Source organism: Varanus komodoensis, unplaced genomic scaffold (assembly GCF_004798865.1).
Source record: "Varanus komodoensis strain SLA01 unplaced genomic scaffold, ASM479886v1 scaffold15, whole genome shotgun sequence".
In the NCBI taxonomy this organism is placed as follows: domain Eukaryota; kingdom Metazoa; phylum Chordata; class Lepidosauria; order Squamata; family Varanidae; genus Varanus; species Varanus komodoensis.
Window position 1 is genome coordinate 21,331,046 of NW_025335440.1, and position 15,862 is coordinate 21,346,907.

Consider the following 15,862-nt stretch of genomic DNA (forward strand, 5'->3'; position numbering starts at 1 on the left):
AGACAGTGTTTGAGTCGGGGGTCCGCAAGCAGGGTGCTGAACCTCTTTCCCTAGCCAACGACAATGGGAGGGGGTTTGAGGGAGTCAGACCCAACAGGGCTCCAGGCGCCGTTCCTTGTAGCAGCAGCTTTATTTTATTTATTTAAGATATTTGTATGTCGTCCTTTGCGAGAGCCTCAGGACGGCTTACACAAATAAAATACATAAAAGTATAACATAAATAAAGTATTTATTAATAAATTTCCCCAAGCTGCTGCCCTGCAGATGTGTTGGGCTATCACTATCAGCATCGGTTCGCACCAGACTGAAGAAGGCTGTCCTGTACTTTAGACCAATAGTCTCCGTGAGTCTGTAGTCTGTTCAGACCCACGACCCACCAGTGCTGGGCCAGTCGAACTGTTAGTTTGGGTGAAGTAGTTGCCGCAGGCAGCTTCATTCAGGTATGCGGGCGCAATGCTTGCGTGTGTTTAGGCAGAAAAAAGCCCTGGGGTCCCCAGCACACCCCCTTAGCATGCATACAGTTGCGCCTTTAGTGTATCATTCTTTCAGCTGAATGGCTACTTGTCGTGATGGCTATCTGTTGCTCCAGCTGTAAGAGGCAAAAGAACTGTCTCTTCCTACCAATTCCAAAAATACCTGAGTGAGAGGGTGCTGTTGCACTCCTGTCCTGCTTGTGGACTCCTTGCAGACTCACTGTTGACAGCTTCATTGCTATCCTGCAGGGCTGCTCTTAGGTGTCTACCTATTTTTGTGCCAAGTAAGAGAGACTTGTGGGGACTTTCTGCCCCAGATGCCAAAATAACTTGACCAATCTTTCTGACTTTGCAAAAGATTAATAGGTGCGATAATGACAATGATATCCAGAGGTATATATTCCCTGTCAGTTACCTTGGCTTTTTCATGCCTCTCAGCTGGACAGGTATTTGGTCCTGCACAGGTGTTAGTACAGCAGCAGTAATGGACTGTTCTGGGCTAATTACAACCACCTGCTCCTGCACTGCATAGTTTTTGGGGAAGGAGAATCAGGAAGAGTGGAATGGCAGTCCACATTTTCTTGTGGACTAGTGGGAAGTAGTAGATGTAAATAAAACCAGGCTTCCTGCATATTTAATAACTGTGGAGAGGAAGAAAATTTCACCAGATACAACTTAAACAAGCAGAGCTGATAAAAGGTGTCACTGCAAAAAAAATCCTCTTCTAAACAGTTATGAATATTCTAAGGAACCTGTAGGACTGGTGCTCCAGAATTTGTAAAATACAATCAGGGCAGTGCAGTGTGGCTGCTTCTAATGCTCTGAATTCAGACGGTTATGGGCATCCAAGGAAGCACATAAGGAGTGCACAGGCAAAGTTTTCCTTCATGCATCTCTTGCCCCCCAAAGGAATTGCCATTTCCAGCCATCTTAAGTCCCCTGTCCTGGAACACAAGGATTGGAAGCAGATGTGCTGCCCGTATGTGTCATGGTGGCAGAGCCTGAGCCTTTCCTTCCCTGTCTCCCCGCCTGGAACACCCAGAAAATGCTGCCTCTGAGGCTGCACTTGTGACCTACGAGCCACAGCCAAGTGCCATTCTTTCTATCCTGGCTACAGAAGGAAGGCATTCTGAGGTCAGGACTGGGACTGAATTCGCCTGTGGCAATCTAAACAGGATCTATAGGCCATGCAACTGTACCCCAAGCCATTTTGAGAATTTTGTTTGAAAGAGGTCCATTTGAATGCCACCTTAGAAATGACAGCAAGATTCATTGCTATGCAACCAGAGTCACTTGTAATAAAGTATTATGAATAAAGACAAGACACCAAGACATTTCTCAATTATAGTTTGCATCTAAATATTTAGATCAATAAATGCTCTTTAAAGTAACACATTACCTACCAGTCCTGAACACCACAGAAGCAACATAAAAAATCATTATGCCCAAATTTTGCAAAAAGTGAACAAAGGATAGAGGGTTCCAAAAAAATGTATTTTCGCTATCAGAATGCAACATTTCTTAATTTCTTTATAGTTGTATATTAACATTTGTCAGATGAATATATCTGCATCTGGTGAAGAGTTTAGTCAGCGGGTAAATGTGAAGCTGTTGTGCATTCATTCTCTACTTTTATGTACATTAAATTTTATATTATTTTGAAGTGGAATACAACATAAACTGTTTAAACAACATGTATGTTGTATCCAATGTTAGACCTGCATAGCATATACCCACTGAGATGACTGGAATACATTAAACTAACATTAATGCAGTCTTATATTTATAAAAATATACTGTTTGGAATTGTAAAGCTTTTGTTGTTCATATCTATTTGCACAGGTATATGACCTTGAGATGAGCCTGTGCCATGGGAGTGGCACTGACACGGGCAGCACAATGGACTGCTGCTGGTTCTGGAACCGGTACACTAGAAATCACGCCACTCAATGAATCTATCTTGAATGAAATAATTAAGTTTATGGAAAACTTTAGCAACAAGCATCCTCAAGAAGCTGCCTTTGTCTTTAAAGAGCCACTTCAGTGGCAGACAAATCTAGAGCCTTCAGCATTTGAAACAGGCTACGAAGTCAGGTAAGACTGAGTTCAGATAACCATTTCTGAAACACGTATTAACTACCAGTCTTACTCATTTGTAAGTTTGCCTTTTAATGCTCCTGTCATATGAATAAAAATTCATGTACTTCATGCTTCTTTCATGTTCTGTCCAATTCCTACCAAAAATGTTCAGCATGATTTACATTTTAATAGTTCCGTCCCCTCAGACATAACTTGGCATCTGAACATTTAACAATGCAAACCAGAAGCCACTTGCATTTTGTACACTGCAGAATTTAAAAGAATTCACAAATGAGTAAATAGATTTGTTTGGTAAAGCCTCATCAGTTCTTCTATTAATAGCAAATGCCGTGATCAAATTGAAGTTAAGTACTTTTAAGTTACATGGGGAAAAGTGCTTAACTTTAGGTAAATAGAGTATGCGGTACATTGTGTTTAAGAGGCCCCAAACTGACTATGCACATTGAGGAGGTCCTGAATGAAGACTGTAATTAGCTACAAAGAATGATCAGAAGCAAGTTATCATATTTTTACCTTCTGAACACTATTTATTCCTTTTGATCCATTGATAGCCTTCTTTTAATTTTGTGTTGTATACATCCAGGAATGTAAGGGCACATCCAGGTGAAGTGCCATAGTATTATTAATGAAAAGGCATTGTGCAAGTTTTATTTGTATGTTTCTCTTCCCAGTTAACATTTAAAAAGATGGAAAAAGTGGTAGGAGAATACAAGAGGGTTTCTGAATACAAGAAGTAATTCTCTAGATCCTCAGTAAAAGATGCTGAATGAGGCAATGGGATGGCATGATAATAGCCTTGTTTGGAAGAACAAACAAGGCGCTTTCAGCTCATCAGTCATTTAACATTAAGACATTTCTGTTGTAGCCTTCACACATATTCAAAGAAAAAATTAGGAAAAGTGCAGTCAGTACTAGATGCAGAGGAAAACTAGGAGAAGAAGAACACTTAATGGATGGCAGGAAAACAGTTTACATTATTATGCATTTCAGTTATGAATGCAAAACTGTTTATGGGAATCTGTAAAAACATCCTCATAAAGTTATGTTGTAAACAGTACATCAGCAATTAAAAAATTTTAAATTACAGTAATTTGATTGTTTTAGAGTTGTAGATTATATAAAACTTTAGACCATCAGGTTTTATTTTAATAGTATATCATTTTAAATCTTAATTATGAATTACATCATACATATTGATGTTTATATAGTCAGTATGATAAAGCTAGATTATAAGAAAAATCAGCTTTCTTAGCTCACATTTCCTTGCTCCAAAATTCTTATTTTTTACTACAATATTTCATTTCATATTTTTAGCTAGAAATACACATAATAGCCTGGTACACATGTGCAAACAGCTTCCAGTTTGCAGCAACAGCCTACAAACATCTCAAGTGTATCTCTTCAGTAACTACAATTCACTCTCTTACGAAAAAGTAAAGAAGTGTTCTGTACTTGAGAAACTCCTTAGATAGGAGCAGAGTGTAGCCCTGCTGATTGGCCAGGCCTCCATTTAGAGGAATACCATAGAGATATATTGTACTTGCAAGATGTGAGCCTATTGCATGCTTTCCCATTATAATGATGGGTGTGTTACTAGTAATTGCTACATTATTTGTTATAACTGCTTCTTGAGCACCAATGCAAGCTCAGTAATTTCAGTAAATCTAGCTTTGTCTTCACAGTTACATTCTCACAGACTGGAAGAGAAAGATCTATCTGAGCCTGGCCATCCATGCTACAGTTTTTGCGAAAGTGAACTGGGCTTAATATAAGTTTTAATCTCTCCATTGACCATTTTTCCATTGTCCAGATCACAATTTCAGATCTCTCTGGCAAAATTTTCAAATTCAGTATACGTCTTATTGAGGATTATTTTCAACCATGTTTTCATAGCTGTAGTCTATTCAAAATTTTCCAGTTATTATGAATTCTTGCCTATTAAGTTGTTATTTTATTCTTCCAGTGAAAAAACTGTTCAGTCTCAAGAAACAGACAAAGATGGGCAGCCACTGCTCTTGCTCAAAGGATCAACTATTCAAGTCCGCAGTTTTGGACATCTGTCTCATTTGCTCTATGTGGCTTCAGAAAAAAGGCTAAAGGAAACACAGGCATGCCTCGAAGGTATTCAGGACTTCTCTGCTTATAATTCGGAGAGCCTCTGAGGTGTATGGTCACCCTCATCCTGTGCCATATTTTTCTTATTCCTACTTTAACAGTCAGCTCACAAGTAGAAAAAGTTGGGGCTCCATCACATCCTTGATACAGCAAATACTTAAGTAACAGGGAAATCACTAAGGAGAGGCAGTTTACCTTGACATAGAGTCACAAATGATATATTAAAATCAGGCAGCCTTTAGAGGTAATTCAAATCTTATTCCATCTCAATTAATGAATGTCTTGTGATCAATTGAGCTTCTTAATTTCATAACACCATATTAATTGGAATTTCTTAACACTAATATGAGTTTCTTATAGCCAACAGAGATCCTATTGTGAAAATTCTTGGCCCAGGATATGGGACAATTGAAGGAGAAGATTTGTCCATGCTTCGTTTACTAGACAAAATGAAAAAAGATGCTGATGCTGATAATGAAATAAAAATGAAAATTTCTCTACTTCTCCAGCAGCTGGATATGCAACTACTCAACCGCTCTTTAAAACAGATTTCACAGTAAATATATTTCAATAGAGCTTTGTTTAAACTATTGCATTTTTCTATATCACTCTGAAAGGTGGCTAAAAATGTATTTTATTTTTTAGCAAATGGTGTCTTAGTTTGCACTTACTAATTCAGAAAATAAATGTTTTCAATGTTTCTGAAAATAAGGGGATGTATAATTTTGCTAAACAAATATAGAAACATAGAAACAGAGCAAGTCAGAAGGGGCCTCCCGGGCAATCTAGTCTGACCCCCAGCTCCAGCCGGCTCTGCTCACCACATGCCCACCATGTGCATGTCCAGCCTATCTTTGAACACCCTCACCGATGGGGCCTCAATGACCTCTTGTGGAAGCCCATTCCATACCCTTGGAGTCCTAACTGTCAGGAAGTGCTTCCTGGCATCTAAATGGAACCTTGGCTCCCTGAGCTTTGCTCCATTGGAGCATGTCCTGCCTTCCTCTGCAGGGGAGGTCTCTACCCATTTCCGTGTGACATCCCCTCACATACCTGTATGTCGCCAACATATCCCCTCTGAGTCTCCTCCAGGCTGAAGAGACCCAGTTCCCTCAGGCTCACCTCGTACAGTATCCCCTGCAAACTGGCCACCAACCTTGTGGCCCTATGCTGCACTGACTCTAACCTGGCTATAGCCTTCCTGTAATGAGGGGCCCAAAACTGAGCACAATACTCCAGTTGTGGGCGCACCAGAGTCGTATAGAGTGGTAGTAATACCTCTTTCGATCTAGAAGCCACACTTCTGGCTATGCAATCAAGGGCGGCGTTCGCCCTCTTGAGCACCGCATCACACTGCTGACTCATGTTTAGCCTGAAGTCAACCAGCACCCCAAAGTCCCATTCACAAGTGCTGCTCTCCAGCCACTTGTCCCCTAACCTGTACTTACAACACCTATTCTTATGCCCCAAGTGCAAGACCTTGCACTTATCCTCATTGAACACCATCCTGTTGTCTCCTGCCCACTTTCATAGTCTGTCCAGATCCTTTTGGATCTGGAGTATCTGCTCCTCAGTTGTAGCCAATGCTCCAGTTTTAGTATCGTCTGCAAATTTGATCACCATTCTTCCATGTCATTTATGAAAAGATTAAACAGGATCAGCCCCAGGACAGAGCCCTGGGGGACCCCACTTGTCACTGGCCGCCATCCCGATGATTCCCCACTAATGGTTACCCTCTGCTTTCAGTCAGTCAGGCACATACTGGTTACATTAGCCTTGATTTATATTAACCATGAATTATCTTGAGGATGAGTAAACAAGCTGCGACTTGTTTCTGCTATTTCTGATTTGTTTCTCTTCTATTTGTATTGAGGGCCTTCAGAATGATTTTGTTTTCAGACTACTGTTGCTGGGCCGTTGTGTTGCAGGCCAAACAACTGCACAAACACACCAGTGATAAGCCACAGTTCTGTCTTCGGACACTGACTGGGTTCACATGATGGATGCCATTCTGAATATTCAACCCCCTTGTCTGCCCAGTGGGAATTGTATGAGGATTAAACAACCTATAGCTTGTTTGAAGGTTGTTTAACTCCTGCTGGTCAGGTTTGCATGACACAACAACACACGGTGGGGAACTGAATGTTGTTGTTGTTGTTGTTGTTGTTATTATTATTATTACATTTCTATGCCGCCCCTTGCTGAAGCCTCGGGGCGGCTTACAACACAATAAAATACATTGAAATACAATAGAACATAATAAATTACCACTAAATACAAAAATACAAAAAATACACTGAGATACAAACATAATAATATAAAATTAAGATTAACAGTATAAAATAAGTAAATAAAGAATATAGGAGGAGAAAAGAGAAGGAAGAAGAAGTTGCCCTGGCCAGATCATATATTTTAACAATTAAAATGATGTTTAAATAAAAAGGTCTTTACCTGGTGCCGAAAAACCAGTAACGACGGTGCCAGGCGGACCTCTTTGGGGAGTGAATTCCATAGGTTGGGCGCCACCGCAGAGAAAGCCCTCCTCCGAGTACTTACTCTCCTAATTTCTTTCATGGAGGGTCCCTGGAGAAGGGACTCTCCCACAGATCTCAAGGGGCGGTCGGGCATATACGGACGTAAGCGCTCGTTCAGGTAGCCAGGACCCAAGCCGTTTAGGGCTTTATAGGTCATAACCAACACCTTGAATTGGGCCCGGGCTTCAATGGGAAGCCAGTGAAGCTGATGGAGGACTGGAGTCATGTGAGCATAACGCCCCGTCCCCGTCAGCAACCTGGCAGCTCTATTTTGCACCGATTGAAGTGTTCGGACCGTCTTCAGAGGAAGCCCCATGTAAAGCGCATTACAGAAGTCTAGGCGGGAAGTCACCAGCGCGTGTGTCACCGTCGCCAGGCAGTCGTACTCCAGGTAGGGGCGCAGCTGATTAATCAGCCGAAGCTGAAGGAAGGCGCTCCTCGCCACCGCTGTCACCTGAGCTTCCAAAGAAAGCTCCGGGTCGAGGAGTACTCCTAAGCTGCGGACCTTGTCCTTAAGAGGGTGTTGCACCATTCAGGACCAGGTCAAATCCACCCTCTCTGAAGCCCGATCCGCCAACCAACAGGACCTCTGCCTTGTCTGGATTGAGTTTCAGTGTATTGGCCCTCATCCATTCCATTACCTCGGCACCCATGGGTGCTGTGGTTTGTTGAGTTTTAAATAAGTCATAGTGAGGTGAAGTTTTTCATGTGTGCAATCCCATTATGTCAAACCATGGTTTTAAACAGAAAGACTTCATAAACTAACAAAAAATTATGACTCACAGTTGTGGTTTGTAATTGGCTAACAAACCACATGTTTTCTGGGAAAGGCTTGGCTGCAACAGTAAGCCATATTAAAGAAACCACACCCTGGATTGCCATTTTGTATGACCCAGGTTGTAGGTGGTGAGCCTAAGATAAGTTGAAGTTAACTTAAGGCATTCAGGTGTGGGGAGAAGGGGACAGGAAATCTCTCTGTGGCCATCTGTACCCTTGAGAAGCTGGAATGCTGTAAAATGAACATGGAGTGTCTCCACAGCTATGCACACACCTTTCATGCATTTGCTCCATCCAGGTACAGGATGCTAGAACCAGGGCTATGCTTGATCAATTTCTAGAGTTTTCTTTATGCAGGACGGGGAATTGATTTAGGAAAAATCCAACATAGCTTTTTTTCCTTTCCAATTGTGTAAAGCTTCTGAGCTATTAGAAAGTGATTGCCCTCTTCTAATTACAGAGAAGTGAGGTTGACCCCAGCTGCTGTGAAAAATGAAGTAGATCTTCTTAAACGTTTTTCAGGGGACAAAGAAAATGCAGTCCTTGAATCTCTGGAATATCTATCAGGTCCTAACTGTCATTTTATTTTAATCATACTTCTGTAATTAAACATGAATAGCAATATAGAATAAGTCTCCATCGTTTTGAGGCCTGTGGGCTCAATAGGAAATTGGAGAAACTGTCATGGGTTCCACCACCGAATGGCTACCATTGGGATTGGTTGGTGCTGGTCACAGAATGACTGCTGTGCATTCCTGTCTGGGCACAAAGGATAGGTCCCCTGCCTAAGAACTGAGTACATGGCAGAGGATAAGTTTGTGCCTCAATTAAGAAACTACATATTTGACCTCAGAAAGCACAAAATACCAATTTCACAGAAACAGTACTGAGAATCATAGAATAGTAGAGTTGGAAGGGGCCATGAAGGCCATGGGGTCCAACCCCCTGCTGTTGCAGGTCATCACGTTACACCATCCCACTCAGATGGCTGTCCAGCCTCTTTTTGAATGTCTCTAGTGTGAGAGAGCCCACCACCTCTCTATGCAGCTGATAAAAGCAAACTGAAGAAGCTCAGAGTTTATTTTCCAATAAATTCAGTTTATTTTCCAATATCAATAGGAAGATCACACACAAATCAATTTCCTCAAGTTCATCTCTCACTTCATCCATTCTTCTTAATCAATGCTCAGTTTGCAACATTCCCCTCTGCCAGCCAACTTATTCACGTATATTCTGTCAAAATCTTTCTTTCACTTCATCTAATCAGCCACTCATGCACACAAACTCACACTCCCTCATATATTCCCACCCATTCACTCACACAATCACTCACATCCATGCTCTTTCAGATCCAGTCCCCACAAACACCATGTATTCACACACTCATACAAATGAATACAATTTCCTCCATACCCTGTGCTCCCACTGCAACCCCACTGCCAATTCCTTTACTCTAGTTCATCCCCGAGCCCCCTGTTGATCCCGAATCCTCCTCAGCCTGGTGGTTTAGCAGGTGCCAAGGAGAGGTTTTCTTTTTTCTAGGGCAGTTGAGTTGTCTGTGAAGTGCAATGGTTGCTCACATTCCTGTAGCTCCACCACCACTAATTTCCTGACAGAGTATGGCAAATTGAGGTAGAAATTTACTCCAGCTGCCCACAGAGATTAAACATGTGTGAGTGGAGAAACGGGTATGGGCAGCACAGCAAAGCTCTCCAGGTGTATTGGCCTCATGGGCACCGTATTGTGCTAGCCTCAGCTGAAGAAGATGCTAAGCCCATGCCGTCAGATGGTATGTCAGATTGCATGCAACTGGAACGTCTCACTGCCCAAATCTAAATGCCTCTTGCGTTGGTTCTGAAGTGACAGAAGAGTCAATGTTATATATTAATATTAATATGGAAATGTATCTGCTGTCTCTTTGCTAGCCATATTCTGAATAAGCATAGCCAAAACACTGCTGTTGTTTGTTGATTTCAGACTATGAATTCTCCAATGGATGTCGGGCCCCACCTTGGAGACAAGTTCATGGGGAAATTTGCTATTTAGCCATTAAGCCACGAGACACAGATGTCATGTATGTCACTTGCAGCACAGCAGGAGTATTTTTAAATGGAGTAAGTAAGAGTTATATTTAAGGACAAACCTTACTTGTGTCTAAATTTAAATTCACCCTTTACATGGCCTAAAAAGAGACTACATCAAAGAAACTATTTTTAAGGCGGGGTTTCTTTTCAAGCAACAAACAAACTGTATTGAACCAGTTTCGTCCATGTGGAAGGGTTTATGTTGTCATGCTTTCCAACATTAGCCATTTCTACTTTTTTCAGTTCAAATATTCAATTAACCCAGTTGACCTTTTCATGAAAACAGTTTTTATACTTATTTCACCTATATAAGCTTTGTATATTCCCTTTCTTTATGTTGTACTATTGATGTATGCTGTTTATAATGTAGTAGGTGAATTAGAAAACATTTTCTCTCTACAATTATAGTAATAATCATGGTAAACTCTATCAACATTATATCTTGTTGAACTTGAGTAAGCCTTCATAACTTTTAAGGGTGCAATAGTGTCTTATCAGATAGGCAGCAGCACCCACCTTAATCTTCAAGAAAAGTTTCAGGACCAGTGGAACTGTATCACACGAAACCATTTCCAGTTGAGCATTCCAGTCCTATATACTCTTTCCTAGGAAGACATCCTTTGAACTCAGTGGGATTTACTTCTGAGTAGGTATGCACAAATTCAAACTGCAAGTCTGTGTTCCTGGAACAGGAAATATTGGAAGACTGGGAAATAACGGAACATTTGTTTTCCTTACAGGGAAAAGAAAAGGATGAAATCAATTATGAGAGAAAGAGTGACATATCTAAAGACCTTGTCACATTTTTAAGAGAGAGATCAGCTGTATTTGTAGAAAATATGGCTAAGCAGGTATGTACCTTTAGCGTTAGACTGTTATTTCTGCAATAACCTGTCATAGTATAAACAGCTTTCAGACCTTCACGCTGCACAGTTTGCTTATAGCTGTATCTGTCTTTAAGATTATTGTGGCTTATTCTGTCAGTTAACATCACTTTAAAAATACAAGATGGATTTCCATAAAGGAAAATAGTTGTTAGAACCATAAAAATAGCCGTTAGACCTTTATGCAGTGGAAAATATGCTGAAAATGCTAAAAATATGCTATAATGCTAAAACACCAAACATTGGTATTTGGTTTGCTACTGAAAGAAAATAATGATCATGTATTTTGAGTGTAATAATTAATAGTTATATGTTACCTATAGTAGAGTTTTTTCTTGTGTGCATATATGCAAATGTAGCTCATTTAAAACATTGGCTTAGCTAGCTTGGAGGGTGATCTTTTGTAACATTGACTTCTGCCAATACCTAGGATTGGTTTTGGAAATTCACTAAGACCCTAAACCCATTTATTTGTGAGCTATATTGATTTTTGTGGAACTTATTTCCAAGCAAACACACTTAGGACTGCAGCAGTTGGCAAAATCTTCTGCTCATCTTTCAGCTTCTACAGATGGTTTTCCTTTGAGTAGTAGTATAATTTTTAAAGCAGGAAAATAACATACTTTAATGAAAAAGGTCAACTGTTTTTAACAATGCTTCAAATAACCAAAACCATATCCCTTTTTAATTTCATCCATTATGATATGAATAAAGGAATATTCCTCATTTTGGAAGAATTGTCTTTGATTTAAATGTTGATTTAGTGAAGTGTCTCCAGTTTACACAGCCATGTATTGCTATTCTGCCATACCAACTTTAAAATCAAAACATTATTGGCTGTTAAAAATACGTATGCTTTAGAACAAAAATCAAACTGTAGTTACAATTAAAATTATCGCAAGGTTCGTCTAATAAACTTTAGTCTTCAGATTTTCAGAGGGTGTTTTTGCAGGAAAATTCATTATAAGCAAGCAAAATCTGGCTAGTCACTGCAGATGGAGAACAAAGTGTTACACTCATGTACAGTGAGCTTTCAGACACCATACCCTCTAGTAGTCTTTGATTTTCCCCAAAGCTACTATTATATGTTGGGAACATCATTCAACACAGCACAAAAGGCTCCAGTGAAAGGGGAAATTGGCAACATCTCTAGGCAGGAATGGTAGCCTATTAGGCATGAGCAGGGGGCTTTTGGAATGCAACCATATTAAAAAGGAATTGGATATGCACACACCTACACAAATGTTATTTTATTTGAAAGAATCTTGAAGTATTGTACCAAACACTTCATGGGAGGATATGTGAGAAAACCTATATTTTAGAACATTTATGATTATTTAAATTTGTTTTCTTCTGAATCATAAGTAGCTTCTGAAAATTGTGTTTTTCATTATTTAGTCATCTGAGAAATTTAAGATATGTAATTCTCTTTTTACTCAATAGAAAACAGCTTTCTTCTGCTGCTGCTTCATCTTCTTTGTCCTAATTTGGAGGATCCCAAACCTAAACCCATGAGGCTTTTAAAGGCTGGAAAATGCTTGCAACTCTTTGTTGTTTAGACAATTTCAATTTGTTTCTACATTAAATAACATTGTGTTCTTTGAGATAAGAATATTCTTCTAAATTATCTTCTGAACCTTAAATGTTCAGTAAGCAAGTGGAAGTCATCTTTATCGATTTGATTTATAAAATAGTAATGAACAGTCCCAAACAAAATTCTCTGGGCTGTTTTAATTATAGCTATATATTTTGAAAGACCACAATATAGCTGCACCTGCAGACTACAGAGCAATTTAATGCTATGGATTCTCTCCTTGATGGCTAGAGAGAGGCATGGATTTTCCTTCAGCCCTTTAAGCTACTGTGCCAAATTCCGCAGTAGGTACCTTACTGGAGGTCAGTGTTGCAGGCCCAGGGAAGGAAAGAAGGGAAAGGAATTGGAGTGTGCTAGTGGGCAAAGAGGGCTGGGTCTGGATCCAGTGGCTTCCCAGCCTCTGGCCCCTTTCCCCCCATGAATTTCCACCCCAGCCATTCTAGCAACCCTGGAAAGCCCCATAGCAATTACCTTGCCAAAGGTCAGTGTCACAAATTTGGGGTGGGGGTGCAGACGCATAGGGCTGAGAGAGCAGGGCTGGTTCTAGATCTCATGGCCTCCTAGCTGTTGTCCCCTCCCCCCAGCAACATGACTTTTCTAGATTGTCAGGATCTGGGCTGCTCTCGGGGCCAGAACCAGAGCACCCATCACCATATTTGCAGGATTGGTCTCAGGTCCTGCTAGAATTCTCAGTCTACTGACAAGTGACAACAGGGAGTCCTGCGGGAAGAGCAAACTCTTCCCTCCAGAACTGGCCTCAGCAGTGCAGGTTCATTGTAGTACCTGCTACTGGTTATTGCTGTATCTCTGTATCTTATGGCATCATGCTTTGGAGGACAGCTATGAAAATTGAGTACGTTCAGCATATGACTGTACTGTACATATACTTGCCTTTACACTTCCTTGTGGTTTCATGATGTTTGGCTCATGAACACGAAATAGCTAATGTTTGGAAGAACACGAAATAGCTAATGCGTCTGCTGGGTCTACTTTAAATTCCTGTAATTTTTTTTAAAGAAGATAGTCTTACAATGGGAAAGTAGGGTTTTGTTATCATTGAAGCCTAACGCATTAAGTTATATACTGTGAGTTATATTTGGTGAAAACCAGAACATACAGTCACTCCAGTATGTGAGGTCTGGAATAATTTTGCTTTGTAACATATGGTAAGGAAACCATATCCAAGCAGTCTCCACATTTGATGCTCTTCAAGAGGAACAGGAAGAATAGACCTTCTGGTGTCTTAAAAATCTCCTCTGCTGAAATATGCATTGCAAATTTTCTCAGATGGAATGTTTGCAGTCTCTGGACCTTTTGGAGTGTTGGGAGGACCCCATTTCAAAATTTATTGACCCTGATTTTAAAAACTGTAACTGTTGCCCACTTACACATAGATTACTTTGTTTCACTTCAGATTGTCCTTCCTGCATCATGTCAAGTATAGGCAAGAGTACTGTGAAGAGATCAGACTAGCAAGCAGTGTAGTCATTTCTGATATACGATTAGTACTATCTTTTCTTACAGTGCTGTTTCTCCATTGGGAAAGTGGGAGTAGTTCCAGAGTAGGATTTTATCCTGCAATCGCCCTGTCTCACTCACACAATTTAATAGCAGGCACAGATGTTGCCTTCTATTTGCATTTCTCCCGTTCTTTCTTGCAGCTTCTTACATCTTTTTTCTTACCATAAGAATTCTTGAAGAAAACACACAGAATAGCTGCACAATACCCTTTTATTGTTAGGAGGCCTCCTTCTGAAAGTATTGTGAATCCTGGGATCTCCTTACGCCTCTTTAACAGGAGTTCAGAATCATCATACAGGATAAGTGACAGAGAACATTGCGAGAGACTCTTGGTATGGAGCTTCTGCCTGAGTTGTTCTGTTTTGCTTTAAATAACTGCAGTAAAAATTCAGAAGTTCACAGAGATACAATGTGCAAAAATGTGAAAGCTCAACTAAAGTTGTATTTTAAAAAAATCTTCTGAGCTTATCCAGTGAACTAAGAAAGAATGGAATGGAACTAAGAAAGAAAAGATGGTGGTGAAGTTCTTTAATAATAATCTGTCCTTAATAATCTCGCACCATATAATTCTATTTTCTTTCGATAGCTGCATTAACCTTTCAAAAGTTGGTGTGGATGGATGTTTATTGGTGTTTTTGCTCATTTAGGATTAATTTTAGATGTGCTAGAGCCCTGTTGAACAAGCAGTGGCAAGTACACAGGCACAATAGGTCACTACTTTTGCTTGCAGTGTGTTTTTTAAAAAAAATTAACAAGGTTTTCAAATAAATAATAGTTATGGGGATTTTTTCCTAAATTGCAGTAGTGCAATTATAAAAAGTGCTTTTAGGTTTCAGCACGCTCCTATTCTGAAAATTATGCAGGCTTTCATGCAGTATGTTGCAGCTGGACTTCATTTCTTTTCCTAGAAGCTTTCTTTTCAAAAACATTGATACAGAAGCAAATTCTAAGGGCACATCCATTTTAAAGCAATCTTTGTCTTGTAGTTCTCCTAAACGCTGCTATTCATTTCTTCAGTACAGCCTCCAGAAACTCAAAGCATTTGGTGAAGCTGGAATAAGAATTAATGTGGGACTATAATACAAAGGTTCTAAAGCAGTTCACAAACTTTTGCAGTTCACAGACTGTTGGGCTGCTGAATAAGGATCTTTTATCTCAGCCTTACTTTTAAATACAGAGCAATTATCACAAGGTTTAAGATGGGCCTTTTGTGAGCAAAAGATGCTTTCTACATGTGCTTGGAGAACCACTGGATCCAGTCCTTTCTTTTGTTAGGTTAATAATAATAATAATAATTATTATTATTATTATTATTATAACATTTCTATGCCGACCCTTGCCGAAACCTCGGGGCGGCTTACAACATGATAAAATACATTGAAATACAATAGTACATAATAAATTACCATTAAATATAACAATACAAAAATACATTGATTTACAAATACAAAATTAAAATTATCAGTATAAAATAAAAATATAGGAGGAGAAAGAGAAGGAAGAAGAAGTTGCCCAGGCCAGATCATATGTTTTAACAATTGAAATGATGTTTAAATAAAAAGGTCTTTACCTGGCACCGAAAAACCAGTAACGACGGTGCCAGGCGGACCTCTTTGGGGAGTGAATTCCATAGGTTGGGCGCCACCGCAGAGAAAGCCCTCCTCTGGGTACTTACTCTCCTAATTTCTTTCATGGAGGGTTCCCGGAGAAGGGACTCTCCCGCAGATCTCAAAGGGCGGTCGGGCATATACGGACGTAAGCGCTCGTTCAGGTAGCCAGG

The 15,862-nt window shown here is 40.1% G+C and overlaps 1 protein-coding gene across 4 annotated transcripts in view; it reads left to right on the forward strand.

The window, feature by feature from the left end:
- ODAD2 (outer dynein arm docking complex subunit 2) overlaps positions 1-15,862 on the forward strand; it is an 84,262-nt gene that overhangs the window by 251 nt on the left and 68,149 nt on the right. For 3 of the 4 annotated variants that reach the window (XM_044425313.1, XM_044425311.1, XM_044425314.1), the window contains exons 2-7: positions 2,316-2,567; positions 4,537-4,694; positions 5,049-5,244; positions 8,460-8,566; positions 9,977-10,113; positions 10,824-10,934. In XM_044425313.1, the coding sequence (XP_044281248.1) occupies positions 2,344-2,567; positions 4,537-4,694; positions 5,049-5,244; positions 8,460-8,566; positions 9,977-10,113; positions 10,824-10,934 (933 nt within the window). In that variant the 5' untranslated portion in view covers positions 2,316-2,343. Of the gene's footprint in view, positions 1-2,315; positions 2,568-4,536; positions 4,695-5,048; positions 5,245-8,459; positions 8,567-9,976; positions 10,114-10,823; positions 10,935-15,862 lie in introns of those variants that run through there. The other variant, XM_044425315.1, reaches the window with a different exon arrangement.